The sequence below is a fragment of the Triturus cristatus genome, chromosome 5_2, assembly GCF_964204655.1.
Source record: "Triturus cristatus chromosome 5_2, aTriCri1.1, whole genome shotgun sequence".
Lineage (NCBI taxonomy): Eukaryota > Metazoa > Chordata > Amphibia > Caudata > Salamandridae > Triturus > Triturus cristatus.
Genome location: NC_140588.1, coordinates 104,369,456 through 104,394,939, shown reverse-complemented (window position 1 = coordinate 104,394,939; position 25,484 = coordinate 104,369,456). Strand labels below are relative to the sequence as shown.

General features: G+C 46.6%; 2 protein-coding genes across 10 annotated transcripts in view; one reads left to right on the top strand and one right to left on the bottom strand.

Moving 5' to 3' along the window:
* Window positions 1-17,571, bottom strand: part of RELCH (RAB11 binding and LisH domain, coiled-coil and HEAT repeat containing) — a 760,620-nt gene extending 743,049 nt beyond the window's left edge. For all 7 annotated transcript variants that reach the window (XM_085606887.1, XM_085606888.1, XM_085606890.1 and 4 more), the window contains exon 1: window positions 17,052-17,571. In XM_085606887.1, the coding sequence (XP_085463013.1) occupies window positions 17,052-17,556 (505 nt within the window). In that variant the 5' untranslated portion in view covers window positions 17,557-17,571. The remainder of the gene's footprint in view (window positions 1-17,051) is intronic.
* A 451-nt stretch (window positions 17,572-18,022) lies between these two features.
* Window positions 18,023-25,484, top strand: part of PIGN (phosphatidylinositol glycan anchor biosynthesis class N) — an 862,819-nt gene continuing 855,357 nt past the window's right edge. Inside the window, exon 1 of one of the 3 annotated variants that reach the window (XM_085606885.1) lies at window positions 18,023-18,445. The gene's annotated coding sequence lies outside the window, so the exon portion shown is untranslated. The remainder of the gene's footprint in view (window positions 18,446-25,484) is intronic. The other 2 variants (XM_085606886.1, XM_085606884.1) reach the window with 2 other exon arrangements.

Below are 25,484 nucleotides of genomic sequence, written 5' to 3'. Positions count from 1 at the left end.
CGAAGGATGTTGTTCAACTCTTGTTTTCGGGGAATTGGACACAGATGGTGTCCGGGAAGCATTGACGTTAATACCCTTGGCTAATCTAACAGGAGCTTTTGTGGTGACCAGCTTGACCTCAGATGCAGAAGATGCAGAAGTGGTTTCAGATGTCGATACAGGTGTATTTAACTCTTTCATACAGAGTTGAGAATGTTCAACACTCTTTGCTAAGATAAGAGCAGTCTCAAGGTCAGGATCATCAGAGGATAGAAGCTTCTGTTGGACTTTGTCACATGTGCGCTCAATTAGCTGATCGCGAATTATTTCATCACGAAATTCTCTATAGTTGCACTTAAGAGCCAAAATTCTGAGAGCAGCAACAAAGTCATCAATGGATTCACCAGGCATCTGTGCACGCTGTAATAATTTGTGCCGTTCCAGAACTACATTGCGCTTAGGATTAAACCTTTTATCAAGAGTTTTTACTAAGGAAGCATAATCATCGACAATTAGTGCATCCCCATCTTCACCACCGCTGGTGCACGTCCACACCGACTCCAGAGGTAAAGTTTGCAAAATTGACCTGGCCTCGGCACCTACATTGTACATTAGTAAAGCCTTCTTTTTCTTGGATGTGAAAGTATCACCATCGATTGCTTCCAAATAAGCCTCAAAAGTGGCCTTCCATTGTTGCCATAGCATAGGAGGAGGACCAGGTAATTGTAAAAATGGAGGTGGAGCCGCAATGTTGTCCATTGTTAATCTTGCGTGGGTGAGTTGCTGCCACTTAAGGTCAACACTATCCTGCAAATGCCACTTTGGAATCCTTCTACTACTACTAAAAGTGTCTTTTAAACGAAAAATAATAATACTGGTAAAACTTCAAAATTGCTTTCTTCTGCTTGAAAATGGTTTCATGTGTACATGACTGTATATTGTCTTCCTCTGCATAAAAATGCTTTCACGTGTATATGACTGTACACTTCCACAAGGCTAAGAATTGCAGGTTAAAAATGTTCCTTCTGTATAATTCCATCTGCCATGTCGACAAGTCACACTTCGTTTTAAAAAGGACAAGAAGAATTAGCGCTGAACTCCACGCACTGCCTTTATCAAAAGCGCATGCTTCAGAAGCGCCAAGTTGCCAAGGTTACAGTAACAACAAACAACAAGGCAAGGAACGTCACAGCGTGACGCTCGCGCTGACGCCGCGCGCCGAACTACGCGCCGAGCAAATCACCAGAAAGAGGAGAAAAAACAAAATACATCTCACCGCTGAGGATCGTCGTTGGAAGGAAGAGCAGCAGAGGAAGATTTCAAGTCCGGAAACCCCGGAGCTCGCTGGCGCTCGATTTCTTCGTGTTTGCCGTAACAACAGCAGTGAAGGCAGAAAAACAGAATCACGGAACAAATGAAGGGGAACTGGAAGCTGGACCAGCCCGTCGCCAATGAAGAGAAGATACCAGGTTAGTGTGGTAGAGCTCCTTTATTGCGGTCCAGTCTCACAGATCCCCCGGCAGCAACTGCCAACCCCGACCGCTCCACATTCCCTGCACGGAACCTTCATTCCAGGTTCCGTGCAAAGAACCCGAACGCGGTAAGAAACCCCAACACCAACATAATCAACGCCCCTGATGGACGCCCTAAGTTCATTCGTACTGCCTCTTTTTTAAGCATAAAGCCATCTATTGGTTCGGGTACCTCACACAGTCAAGATTCCTGAAGACACAAAATGTCATAGCTACCCAGCATTTCTCTAAAAGTGTCTTGGGATGGCCGTCTCTTGTATCCCCCATTATTCCATGACAGTGTCCGAAGGCTGTGCGAGGACCCCGATTCCTAGTAGATCAAACCATTTGCTCAATACTGGCCCTTTATGGAATTTGCTATTGTTACTTTTATCCCTCCTTGATTTTTATCAGTACAAATTCTTCTATATTGGGCACCTAGTGTATCAAACTGCATTTGCTCCGTGCATAGCCCTGCGTGGTAGGTGAGGGTCCCAGAATTTCCAGGGTTACTCCCTTCTATACCAAATTCATTATCATACACAAGTCTTATTCCCTCCTTTTCCAGATCTCCCTCTGCCCTTACCATCTGCTTTACAAATTCGGAATAAAAGAGCACCTTTGTTACCTCATTTCCTTCTAGATTAGTTACAAAGCCTACTTGCCTTATATCATCAGATGTGACCTCACCCAATGTGGGACATTTAACCAGTATTTGTAATAGGTTGGAGCTATTTAAGGGTTTTATTTTCCTTTGGCGCTTTCTCCCCAACCTTTTCCCCCATGGCTCCATAAACACCCATAGGGCATTACTGTTATCATACTTCCTATTGCTCCTCCCAACTATAGGTACGGTCTCAGGCTTTGGGCAGGCTCTTATCCCTGGTTGGGCTAAAGAGGGCTCGCCTCTTATTCTTATACCGGATGGTTCACCCTCCTCCCCCTGCTCCCCGTTCTTTCCTTTTTCCTCTGTACTGCAAGACCTTGAGATCGCATACTTCCACACAAGATGTTTGTCCTCTTCACTGTCCTTATAACTTTTCTATTTCGATTCCCCCCTGGTCACTTTTTATTTCTGGTCCCATCTATCAGTGACTTCTCTTGATCTAATATTACCACACCCTGTCTTTTACTCCAACTTGGATGTAAACCCCTTATCTTTTTCAGCATTTTCTGCGAATTCCTTCTAATCTAATGCTTGGGTCGATCCCTCTGACATTCTCCTGAGGCGGAAAGCCGGGGGCGCTGCTAATCATTTTTTAAATTGTATAGTCCTGTGTTGTTTTTACTTACTTGCACTAACGCCAGGACCCCAGGCGGACTCTTGACCCCCTGACAGCCATTCTTGTCACTGCCACGGGGAATCCTCCGTCGCTGCCGCCATCAACAGCGAGCGAGCTAGCTCCGCCCACTTCGCCGGCCACGCCCCCCTCTCCCGGGCTAAAAGGGCGCGCTGGTCTCTCACGCATTCACTCTGACATTCTCCTGAGGCGGAAAGCCGGGAGCGCTGCTAATCATTTTTTAAATTGTATAGTCCTGTGTTGTTTTTACTTACTTGCACTAACGCCAGGACCCCAGGCGGACTCTTGACCCCCTGACAGCCATTCTTGTCACTGCCACGGGGAATCCTCCCTCGCTGCCGCCATCAACAGCGAGCGAGCTAGCTCCGCCCACTTCGCCGGCCACACCCCCCTTTTTCCACCCCCTATAAAACAATGTGCATGGGCCGGAAGCGCAGCGGACGGGCGCAGCGGGCGCGACGATGGCACGCCGAAGGCGCGCCTAAGGCAAGCCCGTCTGCGCCCGTCCGCGGCCGTCCGGGGCCAGGGGCATGTCATTCTGCCCAATTATTTACCTATTCCCCCGCCCAACTCCGTAGCCTCCAGGGCCCATGGCCTCTATCAGCCACTACCTGTTCTCGTATTTTTTCTCTTGGCCTGTCTCCCGCTCTTTCCCCCGCTATCCTTCCCCCTCACCATATCCCCTCTCCCCTCCCTGTGGGTGGTGTTAACCCTAGATCATCGAAAACCCTCTCGGCTTACTATTTAAACACCCGGTCAGCAGTAGCCCACTCGCATGAACTATCGGTGCTGCTAGACCTCCATGCACCAGATCTTCTTTTTTTAACAGAAACATGGTTTTGCGATGACTCTCCCCATTCTATTGGCCACTCTCCCAGCCCCATATTACGCTCTACGTGCAGATCGCCATAACGGTAGAGCTGGGGGCGGCGTTGCGGTCATCACCCGAACTGACCTCCCCTTTCAAATTCTCTCTTTACCAGATATTGCCACTACGGAGTACCTGGCTATCCGTACCACCTCTATTACACCTCCTCTCACTTGCCTACTTATCTATCGTCCCCCTCAATCCCCCTTAGGGTTTCTCCCCGATTTTCTGGAAGTTTTGGCCACGATCTCAGTTAACAACTCTTCGATTTTGCTCTTGGGTGATTTTAACTTTTGGCCCTCAGACCCCGCAGAATGTCCATCTTCAAAAGAATTCACAGACACCCTTCAATCCCTTAACTTTACACCTCATATCCATTCCCCTACCCATGTCAAGGGTCATATCCTAGACCAGATTTGGTCCTTGAACTGTCCCGTAGAGTCTCTATCCATTTCACCTTGTGCGTGGTCAGACCATCATTTAATCTCATTTGCCCTTCCCACTCATCCTCCGGCCAAGCCCCCACTTCCTAAGAACATCTGGGTTCGCGCTTGGGGCCGAGTAGACCCTGAAAACTTATCCACCCTACTCACCACCTCCTACCCCTCCCTTCAAGGTCTATCCACTCTTTCCCAGTTCACGGCCATTGAACAATGGCTTTCCTCTGGCTGTGACACTATTGCCCCTCTGAAACGGGTTACCTCAAAGCGGGAGAAGGATGCCAACCTGTGGTTTAATAAAGATCTTAAGGCCACCAAACTTGCGGTAAGTCGAGCGGAGCGGGCCTGGAGGAGAAACTACAGCCCCTCACTACGACTGGAGTTCATTAACATCTTGACCCAATATAAAAAGGCCATCTTGGCGGCCAAAACTACCTATTTTTCTTCTAAAATCCTCGCAGCTGAGAACCAATCGAGGGAAATCTTCTCGATTGTACACAACCTGGCATTCTCCGACAGAACCACTCTGAAGCCCACCCCCTCCCTGGAACTCTGTCACTCCCTGAACAATTTTTTCATTCAGAAAATCGCCACTATTAAAGCCAATATCCCTCCTCCCTCTCCTACCTTTGTGGATCCCCAGTTTCCTCCCCCCAAAGGACAACTCATCACCTTCCCCTCCTTAACCAAGGAATCCCTGACCTCCATAATCCCTCTTGTCAAATCTGGCTCTCCGTTAGATCCCTGCCCTGCTCACATCCTTCGTCTCATCTTTTCTACGTGTCCAGACCCCCCCCTTCACTTTCTCAACAGTTCTCTTTCCCAGGGCGTGGTACCCAATCCGCTCAAAACTGCAGTCATTGTGCCCATCCTGAAGAAGCCGGGCGCCGACCCCTCAGTCCCTGCAAATTTCCGACCCATCTCTCTCCTGCCTTTCTTGGCGAAGGTGCTCGAGCGCCATGTCACCTGCGCTCTGAGCTCCTTTGTAGAGAAGTACGGGGTCCTTGCCCCCCGCCAGTCCGGATTCCGCCCCGCACACTCTACGGAGTCCGTAGTTCTCTCGGTCCTCGACAACCTCAGGGAGGGAATGGATACTAACCAGACCCAGGCCCTGGTTCTCCTCGATCTCTCAGCCGCTTTTGACACGGTCGATCATACCATCTTGCTTTCCCGTGTCAGGGCGGCGGGTATCGGGGGCACCGCGCTGGTATGGTTATCCTCCTTCCTGAGGGACCGCACCCAGGCAGTTCGCCTGGGTGATTTTTCGGCGGAGTTCCGGAAAGTTCAGTGCGGGGTCCCTCAAGGCTCCTCCCTCTCACCTCTCTTGTTTAATCTCTACATTGCCCCTCTTATTTTTTCACTGCAGCAAATGGAGATCACCGTATTTAATTATGCGGATGACCTCCAACTGGTCTTTAATCTGTCTTCTTCTCCTGCCTCTATCCTTAACTTCCAATCTATCATGATTCACATCCGGGACTGGATGAACCACAACCATCTGAAACTCAACCCAGACAAGACTGAGCTGGTGCTGACGGGTGGTCCATCCAGCCCCTGGTCTTCCTTGTTTTGGCCCCCTTCCCTAGGCCCTCCACCTGTCCCTTCTACCTCAGTAAAAACATTAGGCATCAATCTCAATGCTCAACTCACTCTTCACTCTCAGGTTAGTTCTGTGGTCTCTTCTTCTTTTCTTTCTCTGCGCACTATACGCAAGGTGTCCCGTTTCTTTTCTTTTGACGCCCTGAAACCGATCACCCTGGCAATGGTCATCTCCCGCCTGGATTACGGCAACGCCTTATATGCAAGTATACCTGCTTATAGCTTAAGGCGTCTGCAGCAGATCCAAAACCAGGCGGCGCGCTTGGTATTCAAACTGCCAAAGTCCCACCACGTTACTCCCCTTCTCAAATCCCTACATTGGCTCCCTGTCCGCGCGCGTGTCCAGTTTAAACTTGCTTCCATCACCTTCCAAGCACGACTGGGCACGGCCCCTGCTTTTATCTCATTTGAGATCGTCCCCTATGTTCCCTCCAGAGAACTGCGTTCATCTACTCAATCCTTTCTCACAGTCCCGCGGTTCCGGAGGAAGAAATGGGGAGGATTGAAATTTGCGACCCTTGCTCCTCTCTTCTGGAACTCCCTCCCGCTTGAGGTCAGAGCCTTAACTCTTTACCCGCAATTCCGGAAAAAGCTCAAAGCTCATATGTTCACTAAATACTTTAATTAGTCCATTAGTAGTCTCTGCTTCTGCTCCCTTTAACTTTGCTTCAGCTTCCTCCGCCCAGATAACTGTCAGTTGCAGCGCCATGAAACCGCTGGTGTACGTGCGCTTTATAAATAATTTTAAACTCAAACTCAAACTCTTAAATCTCCTATAGGGCCTCCTTTTTATTACCAACATAGGGCACTTTGAGATGTATACCGTTGGGGGTTTTCGATCTTTATAGCTTCGTCCTCATTGGTACATGATGAAACATATACCTCCTGATCCCTCATCTCTACTACTGGACGTACTAGAGTAGGCATGCAGTTATTAATTTATTTTAACTCCGCTGCAATCTGTCGTAATTGGGCTTTATGTGTTTTCCCTTGTCCGTTATTCTCGACTAAAGCATCTAATATTGCCTGAAGAGTCTTTCGTATTAGAAACATCACCTCTAGTAATGATGAGGCCGAGGTAGCTGTCATATTAAGTGCCAAGGATAACTGTGGAGTATCTGGGGAGATAGAGCCTTGCTGGGGTATTGATTACCTTCCTCCCCTGCCTATGAACGGCTTGTTGAGATGCTTCTTTATCTATCGTGGGACTATCCCTTCCACTACGGGAAAGGTAGGGCGGTGATAACCTAGGTTCCAATAAGAACATCCCCGCTTCATTTATCCCCCTTTGTTCTCCCAGAACTTGGTCCAAATCTGGTAGCAGTAAGTCATTTATTGCACTTGTTACATTCCTTTGGCTCCTTGTACGGTCTTTATCTTGAGTTCCCCCAGCACAGAGGAATGATCACAAGCATCAAGATTCATTTTAAAATATTTTCCCACAATTTTTTTTATAGATTGCCCCAGGGAAGTCCCGCTTGCTTCTTCTGCTGGGAGTAATGGTATCTCTTGCCCGCTAGGTGTTGACATTTCTTTTAGGGGGTCAATACTGATATTCTCCAATGTCTTTTGATGCTGGCCCTTTTGGAACTTTCTTGGTACAACGGCTATCGGTCCCTTTTTAACCCCAAGTGATTTCACTTTTGGTGGCATTTCCCTTATGCCCTATGGGTTTAGGTTCTCAGCAGTCGCTTCCTTTACTGCTACTCCTCGATGTCGTTATCTCCGAGGTCCTAGATGGTAGCTGAACCTGAGATCTATGTACCGTGTTTACTCCCAGCACGTACTAGGCTCCTTTTTCTATGCATGCCTTCTCCTCCTTGTTACTTTAAATATATCAGACTGCTGAAAGAGGCTGAGCAGAGCACACCAAGACGACCCGCAAACCGCACCCAGACCTAGCTGAGCCGTTACTGCGGGGGCCTGGACAACACTCCACAGAGGGACCTACACCCACCTCACTCAGACTCTTGCCTTCTTCGCCAGCTGGACAGCGTGAACAGGGAGATTAAAAGCAAGCCCCGACAATATTTCCGTTTTTCCAGGTGTTGTTTCAAAACCGGCCTAGGGGGGCTCCACACTCAGGACAGTGGGCTCCTCTGACTTTGCCTAAATGCGAAGGGGCAAGTTCAAATTCAATACAATTCAAATTGAGGGCTCCTCCACTCTCACTTGATTCTCCTTTCCCCTGTCCGTCTTACAGGACAGAGTGCGGGTACAGGAGCCGTTTTCAAGAATCCAGACTCAATACAGGAGTGGGAGGGGGCAGACACTGGGGCTGAGCTGTAGCTATAGCATAGACGAAGTTCCAGTAGAACCAAGTAATCTGCTAGCCCACCACTCACCCCCCCTTCCCTCTTCTGACAATAGGAGTCTAGTATGGTGTAGCCGGCCCGCGACCCGGAGCTCTGTTTCAAATCCGGTTGACCCGCTCCTCAACACCTGTAGCCTCTCCCGGCTGCCTTGATTATATGGTCGTAATCCAATTAGGCGATAACGGGCACTTCTTTTAAAACTTTACCTGCGACTCGCGACTCCGCGGTCGGAGCTCTATAGTCCAATTAGGTGATTAACGGGCACCTCTTTGAGAGAAATCTTCCCGCGAGCTCCACAGTCAGAGCTCCGACTCGGACTCTAACTCTGTCTCTAACTCCGCCTCCGACCGGAAGGGTCGCAAAGGTTCAACCCAACAGGGCTCATTCGATCTCCAGTCTTCAATCTCATGCTTCATTTTGCAAGGCCTTAAAGACCTGGCGTTTTACTCTCTAATGGACAGTCAGCAAGCTCTTCCTTGATTTCTGTCATATCCCCAAAACTAACTACTATTAGCGCCTTGACGTCATTTGGCATTTGTTGCCTTTTAAAAGTCTTTTTTCATTCATTCATTCCTCTCCGTACATCCTTCATGCCAACTCTAAAACATGTAGTTTGTGTTAACATGAGCTCTCAATGCAGTTGAGAGACTCAAGTTTAGAGATATCTTTGCACTATATGCATACCACTTAGTAATCGGACAAAATATGATTAGGGCTTCCGGTTTTATGGTATTTATTTTTTAACATTTCCGTCTGTATTTATCCATATTTATTTTTGGGGCGTTTTATCTGTATTTATCCATATTTATTTTATGTTTTGCGTATAGATGTAGTTGTAAAACTGTACATTTCCATATTTATTTAAATGATAGACGCGCACTCATACTTTGATGTCCGTCGTGTTTTAGCTATTTAAGTTACTAAATATTACATAGCAGTACATCCTCTGGCTAATATTAGCATTATACCACAAATGTATGTTGATAGATGCAGTTATTTAAATAAATTTCATCCTGTTTTTTAATTTCCAATGCTGTTCATCTGCTCAGCTGTTGTGCTATAATTCATGAAAGACAGCACAAAGAGTCACTTAAAGGAAGCAAACTTTCTGTATTTATTCACTTTTAAAAATAAATGCAGACAGAAAACGCATTTTTTTCTGTCTGTATTTATCTGTAAAAATCCGTAAAAACGGAAAACAGGGAGCCTTAATTATGATACGGCCGTACAGTGACATGGGTTACCGTCAACATAGGTTATGTTCCTGCAATATGTATGCGATAACTTGTTCTTCACTGGCACATGTTCTGCATGTGGCAGTTATCCAGACAGAAGTGTGTTTTTTGCAATATCAAGTTCAGTGGTACTAAACTGTGAAGTGAAGTTTGCAGAACCTCTGACCTGACTTTACTGTTGTGCCCTAAGTGCAAAAACATGAAGTTTGCGGGCTAATGGAGGCTTGGGGTGGACACATCTCCTTGACTTTTATATACACTCTTCTCTCAGGATCTGCAGCACCCTGAGCTATGTAAGGGTCTTACCAGATTCTGGTGTAGCAGTCATGCCAGGTAGCCTGGGCTGTGGGCATGAAAGTGCCCATCTTGCTTCTAGACTTGCTGCATTCCTTTCGTTAACAGAAGCGTGGCTGCGAGGGAGATTGTGTGTTTTTTTAAGTATTCATGCTCATGAAAGCACTTGTCACGCTTCTAGATGGCGCTGCTGTTGTGTAGCTTTTAAATATGTTAGGGCTCAGGAAGCATGCGTCATGCTTCGAGACAGCGCTGCTATTGTGTGGATTTTTAAATATATTAGTTATCATGAAAGCGAGCTAGCACTACAGTCTCGAAACACGACGTGTGCTTTCATAATCACTAATATATTTAAAAGGCCACACTACAGCAGCGCCGTCTAGAAGCATGATGGGCACTTTCAGAAGCATGAATACTTTCAAAAAGCCACACAATCTGACTGCTCCTATTAACTAAAGGAATGCAGCAAGTCTGGAAGAACGACAAGTGCTTTCATAATCACTTATATATTTAAAACGCCACACAAGAGCAGTGCCGGCTAGAAGCATGACAGGCGCTTTCATAGCATGATTACTTTCAGCCAGCCACACAATCTGCACGCAGCCGCACTCCTATTAACCAAAGGAGTGCAGCAAGCAGCAAGCGCAGGAGCCACTTGCAGCTGAACTTGTGACCCTCCTTAACCCCACCGGCTGCCGTGGAAGAGGAATGCTTACCTGCTGCTCGTGTTCTCTTCCACGGGGTCTCCTCTGCCAGGGATCCCACAACCAGAAAATGACTGGTCTTTGTGCTGCTGGGGGCATATTATCATATTATCAAGCCCATTATCGCCGCTTTAGCGGCTGTTTTCAGCAGAAAAGCTGCAGCAATTGTATTGCATAATTAACAAGGGCACGCTAGCACGTGTTTTCAAGTCTTAGCGCACGTTTTCATCGTCCATCGCATCGCTAATGAGATGCAATGTAGGCGTGCCTGACAAAACTTCACGGGAAAATATCGCTAACGCAGCTTTGCGATATTAACAACGAGGCCCCGTATGGCGTAGCGAGAAACATGATCACGCTAACGCGCCATTAACGCTGAATTCTAATGTCTGTTAAAATCCTGACTTAGGCATACCTAACATGGGAGGTGGATTATGGGGTTACGACCACAAGGTCGTATAAACAAGCTTTTCGCCGTTTTTCAGTAAATATCGCTGATTTTCCAGCGATGTTGGCCCATTTCCCCGCTATCGCTGGAATTTTTTTCACCATTGCGCTAAGCATTAATAGAGAGCTAGCATGGCGATGAATTCCAGCAATAGCCAGCATTGGAAAAAACACGCTAAGCGCGTTCAGCGATAATTATCGCTGCTGCTGGATAATATGCCCCCTCGTTTTAAAAGCAGAGTAGCGAATGGTCTCTCACAGGATGTGCTGTGCAGTTAAGTGTGTGCGCACTTCACACAAGACACTGCACGCTTGGGGTAGCATACATGTGTGCGCACCTTACAGGGCACAGTGGTCATCATGTGACCAATAGTAAAGTATGAAAATATGAGGGCTAAACAAGTGGGCTGTATTTGCAGCTTCATCCGAGACTTTTTGTGGCAATTCAACCAAGGCTATTAATTAATATATTATGGAGAATGTTTCTTTTCAGTAAAAAAAAAAAGCATTGTTATAAGTGGTTGCTTATTGAAATTAGCTAGAGCCTTTGAAACTCAGAATTTAGCAAAATAGGTTGATTTGCATTGTGTTTCTTTGCTCAGTGTAGCCGATTTTAAAATGGCCATTTACATGTGCAGCATTCCTCTCACAGAATCAAGAACTGGTGGATCATTCCATATATGTGCAGTACACACTTGAATGACACGCTAGGAATAATCCTTTACTTCACTTGCACTGGCTTATCCTTCAAATTGGAGGGGTGTACAAGATAAAGTGTGTCCTAACAAATTGAAAAATCTTTTGAGTGATTCTACTACAGAGGCATGGGGCCAAATAATAGGTCATATACTGAATCCAATTCAGACGTTAGTTTTAAAACGTATTACATTAAAAACAATAGAGATCATGCTTCTCAACACAGCACACACGTCCCTCCTAAAGCAAGCAGAACCCCGGTTAGTATTTCTTCTACAACGTTGAAAACCTGTCACCTCATATAATCACTTATGGAACTCAAAAGTCTCAACAAAAAAACAAAAAAAAAAAAAAATATATATATATATATATATATATATATATATATATCTCAGGTGCACAGCTTGAAATGGAAAGGGGAAGAGAAAGCAGAACAAGAGTGTATATATACTCAGTTGTAAAGTATCCCACATCATTGCACTCAGTTTTAAAGTATGCCACAATATCCTCACCCTAAGATGGCACTTCTCGCTACAGGCTACCTCAATATCACAAAAATGGTTCCCCCTCTGCTTCCGCAGCTTTTCCCCCTCAGTAAAAACTTTAAATTCTCTGTACACTATTGATATTTTGTTCGTTCTATTGCTATCTTATCAATCAAATTTCAGGGCTATTCATTGCTAGCAATAGTCATATTATCACAGAGTATGACAACGTTACTTATGCAGACCTGCTGTCCTGCTTTTTTCCACTGATCCTCAGCATGTGCATCTATGATTGTCTCTCGAAAAAACGGGGATTGGGAGTTGAAGAATTCAGAAAGATTTAACTTGAAGAAGAGATCTTAAGGTCTTTCCTGAAGGAAAGTAGATTATGAACGTGCTTCCATAGTTTGTGTGTGGGGGGGGGTCTAAGCAAGAGAAGGCCTGGCTAGCAGTCTCATTAATCTGTATTTGAGGAATCTCTAAATAGAAGTTGCCTCTTTCCCTATCCTCCTGAGATACGTAATTTGTACTTATGGTAGGGTGGAAGTCAGTAGTGCAGCGCCTTATGTGTTATGCAGACTAATCTGAAATTATACATGCCTCTAACAGTAGCCAATCGAGATGTTTCAATATCAGGTGATATGATTTTAAAAAGTTTTTTACTGTAATAATAAACGTTTTTTAGCTCACGAGCTTCATAGCCCTTTTGTAAATTCACAGCATTCTAAAAGAGGGCTTATGGGATCCCAGACTGGTTGAAGAACTTTTATTCAAATGTATACTATGCGCAGGGCATTTGAAAAACAAGTGCATTGGCTCAATATGCATAAAAGCATTTGAAAGCCAAGGGCCTCCATCATGTAACAATCGAGCATGCATTTCATCAACACACTCAAAATTAAAGGGGCTTCCATAGAACGGCAACCTTGAAAGCAAAATTGGAAACCAAGTGCAGGATAATGATGTGGTCTTAAGCATATATACATCTACAAGCCTCAAAAATATGAAAGTACTTTACTTGAGAATACTATTGGCAAGAGGCTTTATAAATAAACACATATCACAAGCTGTCTATGCAACGTTACCTAGTTCTGAATAGTCACTGTGGTACATATCTTTTTTATTTTTAAATAAATTAGCCTTTTCCCTCTCTAAAGTGGGTTAACTTGAGGATGATGCACATGACCTAGTTGCATGCAAAAAAGAACAATTGACGGACAGAATGCAAAACAATATCATACATTCACCCCAATACAGAGATCTGGGCCTAAAGCCATTGTTTTTTCTCCTCATGTCATACCAGTTTGAAACCAGCCATATGCAAATCAGTTTTGATCCTGCGCCCAATAGGAACAGTCCAGCCCTAACTGCCAAGCCAGGTCATCCCTGGACTGGCGGTTTCCCCCCTCATTAGCCACAATAGCTTCACTCCAGTGGCATGGACAGCACAGGACCCACGTCTTGGCATACTGGTCGCACTCAGGGTGACAAATGCAAAAAGAACAATTGATTGACTGAATGCAGAACAATGTCATACATTCACCCCAGTACAGAGATCTGGGTCTAAAGCCATCGTGTTTTGCTCCTCATGCCATTCCAGTTTGAACCCAGCCATATACAAATCAGTCTTGCGCCTGCGCCCAATGGGAACACTCCAGCCCGAACTGCCAAGCCAGGTCCTCCCTGGACTGGAAACAAGCATCCTAGGACCGGTTTCGGGGTTTTACCCCTCATCAGCCAGGACAGCTTAACTCTAGTGGCATGGAGAGCACGGGACCCACGTCTGGGCATACCCGTCCCACTCATGGTGACAAATGCCAAAAGAACATAACCCTGAAACCGGTCCCAGGATGCTTGTTTCCGGTCCAGGGAAGAATTGGCTTGGCATTTCCAGCTTGACTGTTCCCATGAGGCACAGGGTCAAAACTGATTTGCATATAGCTGTGTCTAAACTGGGGTGGCGAAGTGAACTAAAGAATGATGATGGATTCAACCCAGATCTGTGACTGGGAATGAGTGTCTGAAAAGTTTCAGTGCTTCGTCCATTGTTTCTGTGTTTGCTTTGTATGACCTAGTCACAGCAAGCGCCTCAGCGCCATGTTCTTGGATACACAATCAACAGATACACAGCTATTTTAACACAAGGGACTTACTTCTTTATGACGGTGTCTAAATGAGTATAGCGATGGGACTTAAAGTGACGAGGCACATGTACAAAGTGCACCTACAGAGAGCAAAGATGGGGCAGGTAATGGTAGGGAATAAAATAGAAGTAATGGCTCAAAAGTATAGGCTACTTGTTTCAGTTGAAACATACATTTCACTGTGATGAGGTTAGCAGGCAAATGTTTTGTGCGCTAAGTGCCTGGAAACTGCTATGTTGGCTACTAAAAGAGCCTTAGTGTGAAAGGCGAGAGGGAGCACATTGCCTGGTACACTATCAAACAATTCACCCAGATGCATTGTGGGTACTTCAGTGCAGGATAACACTCGTTTTAGTTCAAAGTCTTCAGTAATCACCATTTTTGGTAAAGTCAGTGTTGCTCATCTCTAGACAAGTGTCCAAGGCTATTTGTGGTTATGCACTGTAGTAAATGCAATGCATGATAACACTCACTTTAGTTGAAGGTCTTTAGTCCTTACCATTGTTGGTAGAGCCAGGTCTGGGAATCTCTAGGCCTATTTTAGGATATATGTCCTCCTTCAACTGAGAAACTCTTTTATTGTGATATATTCTCAAGAGCTTCACTTTGGAATTCTGGACAGCTATGCCCTTCATTTATCAGAACACGATGACCATGGACAATTACGTTAGCTTCTAGTTCCTAAATACCCTTAGCTGGCAGAATATGAAACACGTACAGACTAAAGTCAGCAATACTACTCAGCAATATGTAAAAGGAGAAGTCTATCAACCACCGATACCAAATGACCAAGCCGTTCATGGCACCTTCAGTACTTTATGATTTTTACACACGAGCACTCTACATGCGGCAATATTTGAGCCCATGCTAATCCAACAAAAACTGAAACTGTAAGTCTCACACAACATGGGTCATTAAGTAAAAAAAAAAAAACACACAGGCATGAGAACAGTGTCTGGTTGCTTTAATTTGCCTAATACAATGAAAAGTTTGCTTGCCTCGCTTTTTCTCAGGTTTTGTTCACAATATGCGGAACAATATACCCATTATAAAAGCAGGATCTCCCTCCTTAAATCTTTGTCAAAGCCGCGCAGAAAAATCAACTGGTGCTAGCCCAGATACGCACACCCTAAAGCGTTAGTCCATTACCTCCCTCCCATAAGCATGACATTACGGTGGATCTACACTGTAAAACACGATGCATGCATGTCATTATAGTGCTTACCTTCTCACTTGTCAATAACGATCTCCATTTTCTAATGTTAGACCTATCTACCCTCCTGTAACCTAAGTAAAAGCTTAGCCTCTCCCTGTAGTTTATAATTGAAAATTCCTTTAGAAATTGTAGTCCCCACACAGAAAGAAAAGAACAGATGAAATAGAATTTTAAAAAACAGTCTGCACCTGCAGGATCATGTAAGACATGGCTCTCTTGCAAGGTCTTTAAAAACAAAAAAAGGTGCATCGTCCAATATCTTATGGGGTCAAAGCTACTGCTGCAGTGATCGTTGTATGCACATCAAATTTCAGTAAGAAAGCCTCCTGCTAATTCGGATACATCAATTTTTAATTCAAGCACTGGGTGTAACACACGTGATACGCAGCCATCTGTAGTGTAGCTATGTGTTATTGATAAGCTCCTATAAGTGATTGCACTCATGGGTCGCATTGCAGAGATGCTTTTGTCAATAGTTTAGAATATCATGCTAGATAGCAAACCAACACCTCAATAAAGACACACAATTGATGGATGGAATGCAGAACAAATCAAAACATTCACCCCCAGTCAAGAGATCTGGGTTAAATCCATAATTGTTTTGCTCATCATGCCACCCCAGTCTAGACCTGGCTACATGTAAATGAGTCTTGACCCTGTGCCTCATGGGAACAGTCCAGCCCGAACTGTCAAGCCAGGTCCTCCCTTGACCGGAAACAAGCATCCTAGGACCGATTTCCTGGTTTCACCCCTCTTCAGCCAGGATAGCTTGATTCCAGTGGCACAGTGAGCCCAGGACCCACGTCTGGGCATACCTGGCGCACTTGGGGTGAGAAAGCAAAAAAGACACACAATTGATGGACGGAGAGCAGAACAAATCAAAACATTCACCTCCAGTCAGGGTATGACCAGACGTGGGTCCCGTGTTCTCCATGCCACTGGAATCAAACTCTCCTGGCTGGAGAGGGGTGAAACCCCGAAACTGGTCCTAGGATGCTTGTTTCCAGTCCAGGGAGGAACTGGCTTGGCAGTTCGGGCTGGACTGTTCCCATGAGGCACAGGGTCAAGACTGATTTGTATATGGCTGGGTTCAAACTGGAATGCCATGGTGAGCAAAAAAATTAGGTATTTAGGCCCAGATCTCTGTTCTGGGGTGAATGTATGACATTGTTCTGCATTCTGTCCATCAACTGTTGTTTTTGCATTTGTCACCTCGAGTGGGACGGGTATGCCCAGACGTGGGTCCCATGCTCTCCATAACACTGGAATCAAGCTATCTTGGCTGAAGAGGGGTGAAACCCCGAAACCGGTCCTAGGATGCTTGTTTCCAGTCCAGGGAGGACCTGGCTTGGCAGTTCGGGCTGGACTGTTCCCATGAGGCACAGGGTCAAGACTGATTTGCATATGGCTGGGTTCAAACTGGAATGGCATGGTGAGCAAAAAAAACGCAATGGAATTAGGCCCAGATCTCTGTACTGGGGTGAATGCATGACATTGTTCTGCATTCTGTCCATCGACTGTTGTTTTTGCAACACCTCAATAAAGTCCGAAGAAGGAAAATGTGGCATTGCACAACACGCCCTCACATGGGATGCAGAAAATCAGTCTTTGGATAGGTAACAAATAATGATGCCAAAAGGACGGGCCAATCCACTCATCCATTCTGTTCACCATCAGTACCATGCCTCACACAGCATCCTACTAAGGGTGCACACTGGTGCTCTGTGCATTTCACGATCAGGTTCCATCCCCTTCCTCACTGACACTCATAATCACTGAGCCTCCCCCAGCAGGTCACATGCACTAGGAACACTTACTCAGGCTGCCTCCGCCGGCTGCTCCTGCGCTGAGCGAGGACTCGCGGGGCACCCCGGTCGGCACTGCAGCGCTCCCGGGGCCAGCTCCGGGCGGAGTGCACCCGCTTTGCCTCTCAAAATGCCCCGGGTTTGAAAAATAGTCCCGCAGACGCGGCAGCTCGCGGCCGCTCTCCAGCAGCTCAGTGTGCATCTCCAGCGCCGTCAGTACCAGCTGTTCCCGTAGGAGTTGAGCGGCCAGTACATCCAGCGGCACCGAGCGCGGCTCCGCTGCAGGGCCCGTGGGTGGGGCTGGTACCGGGGGTCCAGCTGGTGACACAGCAGGCTCCGACCCGCCTGACGGGGACAAGAGGTCTGCCGCCGTCTCATCTTCCTCTTCAGAGTCACTCAGGAAGGGGTTAACTGAGGCCCCCGGGACGCCAGCCATGGCGAGGCACCGGGCTCTACTTGACGACCTCGCCCGACACCAGCACAGACCGGGAGCGGTGACAGCTGAGCAACAGCGCATGCGCAGCCCTTAGACAGTCAGACCAACCCACGGTACCTGTCAACACAGGCAGAGACAGAAAAAAAGGACTAAAAGTGACATCTGCAAGGAGAGCCTGCGCACGAGCTGTCTCACGACAGGACAGAATAAGGCTACCCATTATCCCTTTTCTGTGTTTATTACATTTCTTCTCATGTGACCTGCCATATGTTCTGTGGGTCGGACATAAAATCCAGATGGGAGCGACTGCATTGGGTGTTATTCATGAGAAAAACAGACATTGCCACTGTCTTATATTTGCTGCTGCGCACGCTCAATATAAGGTTTCCCTCATGCAAGCGAAAATCTAGTATGGGTGCAATTTATCCAGGAATATAAATACTGAAACGGGGATTGGATCCAAAGCACCCAATCACGCTCAAACAGTGTTGGATCGGCCAGCTACACCTAACATGGCGGGACATTAGGCCCACGTGTGTGCTAACGCGGCCTAGTGTTTGATTTTGTGAACCTCCCACGTGCTTGCTTAGTGGAAGTGAATGCACAGCAAAATAAACGTATCAATAGTTTGGAATCTGAAACGATTTCTCCTGGCGGACGAAGCTGTAATAATGTATGCACTAATTTTACCGATTTTAGCAGTTGTTATTAGATTACAGAGGTGCAAAATATTCTTTGTTGAGCAAATAACTGAAATAATAAACGACATTACCCAGCGTCCCTCCATGGGACGGAGAGAAGAGGTTACCAGGAAGTGTATGGAATGACAGCTTCAGTGTCGTTGCGAGCATGCTTGGGAGATAGGAAATGCTCTTGAGGGAACGAATGGGAAGGCTTGGATTAATAATCCTATGAATTGAAGAGTTAACTGCTTAAGTGAAGGTGCGACTGAACAATAAATTACAAAAACGTGAGTTTTCTTTGTAGATTGTAGTGGGTGGGATGTGGTGCCTGAAGCTGGCGTCTCTTTGTAGCGTCCCTTCACCTGATAAGCCTTTCACCCAGTCGATGCCGTGGGAGTGGGGATTCATGTACGTGGACGTTATGTAATGTTGAATGTATCTAAGACCCATGCTGCCAGAGGATGTGTTCCGTCGGCTAGACTGCCAACTTTGGTGCTGGAAACCAGGGTTCGAGCCTCGGGGTCGCGTCCACATTCTATGATTCTGGGCATATCACTTAATCTCCCCGTTCTTGAATATGTAATGTAAATACGGTGCTCATGTACAGCGCTTCAATACCTTGGGGTCGAGTTCGCGCTATATAAAAGATGAAAATAAAATTGACTATCCACAGGAGTGTGGAAATCTCGTAAGGGTTCGGGATGAGCGTGTTAGCGGAAACGATCTGTGCCAATGGAGTCTAGAGGGGATTAATTGATCAGTGAAATGGAAGCTATGTTGGCGCAGTGAAACAGTAATCACACAGGGCATTGGTATCTGCAAAGGACAGTGTTGCAAATAGAAAAATACTCCAGGTCCCTATACATAAGATTGATTGAACGGAGACGGAGTCACGAGGGGATAGTCTAACAGTGAATTTTACATTTATTTTTTTAATCTCCGCAAAAGAAATCTACAACAGGGCAAATAAAACAATAAATCTGTCTGGCAGTTTTAAATGGTCTTAACCAGGGTGCATATTACAATATCTTACGGGGTCAAGGCTACTGCTGCAGACATCTTTGTGTACACAGAAAGTTTCAGGGTAGAATATTGGCTATATAACTGGTAGCTAAAGCCCAGATTACTTACCAGTAATCCTCATTACTCTTAGTCCATCTCGTTCTTGACCCAGTCATAACAAATGAGGTAGTATCCAATCGCAGACAGGAAACAAAACAAGAAACACTTGCTAACCCCACCCACTCTCCTGCCAAGGGCTATAATACAACAGCCAACTCTTAGCTCTTCCTGAAATACCAAGCAAATAAAGGCTTGACTGTAGGGAGGGTGGGTGGGAAGTATGACTGGGTCGAGGACGAGTAGGACTAAGAGTAATCAGCCCATACTCCCACCGTCACACTGCAGTTCCCAGGCACCCAAACATTCCATCTATCATCACCACATCAACATTCCATGCAGCACATTCACACTGGGTGAGCAGCTAAGGAGAAAGTAACAAGATAATTACAATACAGGTTACTGCATATCCTCCCTCCTTCCAAAACACAAAAATGAAACCGCAAATTAGAATACGGTTCTAACAAGAAAAACCCAATAAAGAGAAATATGCAACATTAAAGAAAATGCAAGAAGGAATGCAACCCAGAAACTGAAAGAAACAGTATAGATACAATTAAAAACCACTGTGAGCAAGAAAGGAAAAGATAAAGAAGATGCACAAGAAAATATACAAGAGGAGATGAAGTAAATGGAATAGAAGAAAGTACAAGACGAAGACAAAGAAATGCATAGACAAATATGCATAAGGAATAAAGAAGCATAGAGGAGACGCACAGAAAAATATACAAGATAATATAGTTTTTCACACATTCTCCTCCTCTATAAAGTTAATCAAGCATAGTAGAAATGGGTGAAGGGCACCCGAAAGAACATCCCCAAAACACGGGTGAGTGGAGAAACCTGAAACAACAGGGGACACCCACACCCAACTAACATATATGTATACACGATGAGGGAAAAATGAAAAATGGTTGACTCCTACCGATAGAGTCGCTCATGAGCGAGGGGCGTAAAAGAACACGTTTTGCACATGGTGACTACACACCGTGAAACAAACATGCAGCACAAGGTGACTTACACACCGTTTAACAAATAAACGTATACATGTAGCACAGGGTGACACACTTTCATACAAAATGTACAGCACAGGGTGACTTACACACCATACAACCATTGCCCAAGTGAAGCGGGAATGGGACTTGTACCCATTGGATACCCCTATGTAGGGATTAGTAAAGAAAAATTGTAGAAACAGAACTATAACCCATTTTCACCCCAAAAGCAAGGGCGTGTAACGACTTCAAATACATGGGTGAATAATACCCACTATGACATCCCTTGTGAAATGTACACAAGAAGAGAAATTACCATGAGTAGCATTATAAAACACGTACAGTAAGCTGTCGCCAAAAATGTGTAGTAATGAAGTCCAGTAGACAAGATGTAGTTTAAGTTGATTTCTTAAGTCTTGGTTACAAGTTGTTAAGTTCTTGTGAAGCAGCCCCACCAGGAGCAGTCTGCCTGCTGCTCAGCCCATACTCCAACTGTCACACTTCAGTTCCCAGGCACCCAAACATTCCATCCATCATCACCACTTCAACAATCCATGCAGTACATTCACTCTGGCTGAGCAGCTAAGGAGAAAGTAACAAGATAATTACAATACAGGTTACTACATATACCACACCAGACACCCAAATAGAAGGCCTATGAAATAACTTCAGAAAACAAAAAACACCCAGGATTAAAGCTCACCGCAGTGAAAAATGCCATATCCAAGGAACAAACAAACAGGAGCAGGAGGCACCATACAATCCAAACTAGCAGTGTGAGCACAAGTCAAATGGCAACTCAGAGAAACTGAATATCAGATGCCACGGTTCAGCTCGGCAGATCTCATCATAGGGGATGCCATAGAATGCGGCCCATGAAGCCGACACTACCCTAGTGGACTCTGTATGGACAAAGGCAGGAAACGGGAAGGCAGATCCATCAGGTGCCAAACAGAAGTTGACCTGCAACCCCACACCCCAGGGTCATTCTAGAAGCAGCTTCCTGCGCCCTGCATGACCAAAAGTCTGCAGAAGAATGAAAAGCAGTAGACTTGTTCGTGTAAGTGGACAAAGCTTGCCCAACAGCAAGGGAGTGCAACAACAGCTCCCAAGGAAAAGGACAGAAAGAAGGCAATAAGGCCTAAAAGGCATGAAACCGAGATCAAACCTTTGGGAGAAAGCCAGCATTCAATGAAAAACAACAGCATCCTTCAGGAAGCGCGGATAAGGAGGAGAATACTGCATAGCAGAAAGTTCCCCCAATTTCCTGACCCAGGTAACAACAACCCGGAAAGCCACCAGAAAGGACAGAAACGTCAAATCCACCGTAAACAAAGGAGAGGACTGAAGGGCGTGAAGGACCAGAGAGAGACCCCATCCCGAGCTAGAAGAACGGACATCAGAGGGAGAGAGAAAACTCAGAAAACTGGATAACCAAAGGCCCGACAGCCGAGGAATAGGAAACAGAACCCCTGAGAGATCAAATATCTGACCACTGACCTCACAAAGAAGACAGAGCGTAGTCATCATGAAAGCTATCCAAAAAGAGCTGAAGAATAGAGGCAACATGACACGATTTAGAGATAGAATAAGACAACAGAATAGATCCTCTCCGAGAACCAGGAGCCACCGAAATAATGAGGGAGGCTAACCTAGCCTCCCCAGAGGCTGCAGCTCAACCTCAAACCCCTAAGGGCAAAGGGACCAGCGAGTAGATGGAAGACCATAGAGGAGAGGCTCTGAGGCAAGAACCATTGGGGATCCACAGCCAGATCCATCAACAACAGGAACCACGACCTCAGAGGCCAAAACGGAGGAACAGCCACCACAAGCGCCCACTCCTGGCGGATCCTCGACAGAAAAGCCTGAAAGAGGGGAAAGGGAGGGAACACACACAGCTACTGAAGAGGCCAGGGGATCAAGAAGGCATCCACACCCCAGGCCCCCACCACTGGAATTTAGTAGCAAAAAGGCATGCAGAAAAGCATTGGTCCTGGACGCCAACAAAACCACCTGAACCACTGAACCTCCAGCAGACCACATGAAACACCCTGGGCAAAAGACAAAGACCCAGGGAGGAAGGAAAGATGTGGCACAGAGTATCCACCACCATATTGGCCGTGCCCCTGATTTGATGAGCAGAAATGGTCAGAGACGGAGCACTGCACAACTTCTCACAGCACAAGCCACCGGAATCAACAAATACTGCGAGTGCTGCCCAGCCATATAGTCAGACTGCACCAGAACGTCGCACCAGGACGGGGGCGGCACAAGGCATAGAAGGGCCCTACCCACAGCCGGCAGCTCCTACCAGGTGGATGGTGAAAGGCCAATGATCTGCACCAACCGGCCTGAACAGACCATAGACCCCCAGTAGCACCCCTAGCACCCCAACCCAGAGCACTGGCATCCGTCAGCAGCACAGGCAAAGGAGATGGAAGTAACCATAAGCCCAGGTGAAATTCGACGAGACCAGCCACCACACTGGGCCCCCAGACAACCTCCGGAAACATCGGGATCTCCAAGGACAGATCAAGAAGCAGGAACTGCACAAACAGTGATGGTACCACAGCAACAGCTAAAGGCATAACCTGGCCCACGGCACTATGAAAACAGAAGCCACCATGTGCCCTCCCTCACCCTTGACCAAGGAGCCAGAGTAGTTGACTTCTGAGAGGACAGAGACCACCAATCCCTGTAGGCGCAGGAACCGGAATCGGTTACTTTGAAAGTCATCTTGGGCGACGGCTGAAGAATGCATCTTGGAAATTCAGGAGGAACCCGAGGCTCCCAAGAGGACGTACGGTCAAGCCCAATGCTGCTGCATCACCCGAAAAGATGGGGCCTGAGCTGCTCGTCATCCAGGGAAGGACATACCGAGGACCTTAGAAGATGAAGCAGGGCCATGTCAACCGGCACCTCCACAGCGGCATAATCAGGAACGCTAAACTTGATTCCTGTGCTCCGGACGGGGTTACATCAGAAGTTAGCCCTGGAAACACTGACCCTGGAAGGCACCTCTCTGCCTACAAGAAGGCAGACAAAAGTACTTCCCAGAGGAGAAGAAAGACTACAGGAGTCAATGGTGACCACTAAAGGAAAAGAACGCTTCCGCTCTTTAAAGGCATAAGTGCAACTGTACCCTTAGTTCCTCACCAAAAGGACTTGGACCAGTAAACAGCAAATTCCAGCCATCACCCAAGGAGCAGAATCCATGTTTCATCCTTACAGCAACAGGTCAAATCTAGCCAAAATGGAAGCCCCAGCAAAGGGCACCCCACCGGACTGGCTACAATAGAGTCCACATGCACAGGTCCAGGAATCTTCACATCAATACCCCACAATGGATCAAAATAGGAAATTAAGTGATGCAGAATATTATGCACTGGAACCTTCCACTCATTCAAGATGAAACAGAGCCAGCGCAATGCCATTTGAAGGACCCAGCCCCTCCATAACAAGAAATCCCATGGCATCACCAACATCGGTAAGAATCTCAGGCAACATTGCTGCCGAAACATACTTCCCCACATGTCCCAAAGAGTCCAGAGACAGCACAGCATAAGAGTCAGAGATGGAAATGACAAAATACAGCTTCTGCCCACTGCTAGAAAGCAAACAAGATGTCATCTTCATCAGGGACAAAAAGTGACAAAAGTCAGCTAATGCAGCCTCTCCTTCTCGCCCAACCTCTTCTACTTAGGTAGAGGGGAAGACCCAGGACTCCCAGCAGGGGGCGGGGGGTGATGACGTTGGGTAACAAAGCTTCCATGTCCCCATATGTTGCCCATGTTTGCAGCCTACTGCCACTGCCACACATAGCAACCAGGTTATCAGATTGCAAGCAACCAACATCCAGGCTTCTCTTACATACCCACATGGCAAATGCAGCAAACTGCATTAGAGCAGAACGAGCATGTGATTGACAGCAGTGTATATAAATAATAAATCCAGGCTATGCAAAACGCATAAGACACTGAATGTAGGCACAGGGAGATTAAGGGAATCGTCCAGAATCAGAGGAAGTTGAAGTTGGCGCGGAGACTCAAACCTGGCTCCCATCCGCTCTGAAGTCTGCAGCTCAAGTTGCTAAGCCACATCCTCTCCCTCAGAAGAATGCTGTCAACTGATTGTCAGCTCGCACACAGGGCGACCATCAGCATTGTTCAACCAACGTGCCTCTCGCCCAGAATGCAGCAGGGTCGACAAGAGGCAGCCGCTACCGCAAGCAACAGGTAAGGCCCTCGAGCCACAGGAACAACGCTGCCCCTGACAGAAGCAATAGTCCCACCTCCCCACAGCACACACACACACACACCTCATAGCGCAGCTGCAGACGAGCTGGCCTCTAGGATGCACCCACACATAAAGCCGCTCGCAGTGCCCACAAAACAGAGCAGACTCCGAATGCTGGGAACGAACCACAAATGCATGGCTCCAAACTCCCGTGAGCATGCACTGATTTTCACGTCCGCCAAGACAGGGCACAAATCAGGCAGGGACAACACAATGCGGACCCGGGAGAACAACGCAAGCCAAGCAAGCACCTGTCACGGCAGCATGTAATACACACGTCGCTCACCGTGGGTTCACAGGGGACCACAAAAATGTGTCCTGACTCCCGAAGCTTCCACGAAGGCCACAGGCTCTCCCAAAGCCCAGCAGAGGAAGGAAGCCTGTGACAATTCACATTGGAGGCAAAAGCCCGCCAGTTACCTCTGCGTCCTCTATATCCCGTCAGAGACAGGAAGTGCTAAGGGTCGGCTGTTGTATTTTTGCCCTTGACAGGAGTGTGGTTGGGGTTAGCAAGTGTTTTCTGTTTTGTCTCCTGTTTGTGATTAGATAATACCTCATTTGTTATGACTGGGTCAAGGACGAGGGACGTAGAGGTAATGCACTTACTGTAGAAATCTGTGTTCAGTCTAGTCAAGGGTTTCACTCCTCATAAAATTGCATACAGGGTTAACATGCCTTCTGCAAAGTACAAAGTGTAACATGCAGGTTACAGGAAATAATTCAGTTGGCTGCTGCTTTTGTTGCAGACATCCTTGTGTTACTTGCATGTCACAAGCTATAGTCCTCGAAAAATAGCTTAATGAGTTGTAAACCAGCATCAAGGAGCTGCATGCAAACTGCAAACCATGAGTTTCATACCATACCTTTTTAGGTCTCGGCTAGCGAAGGCTGCGCTTGCGCAGTCTCGCTCGGCAGA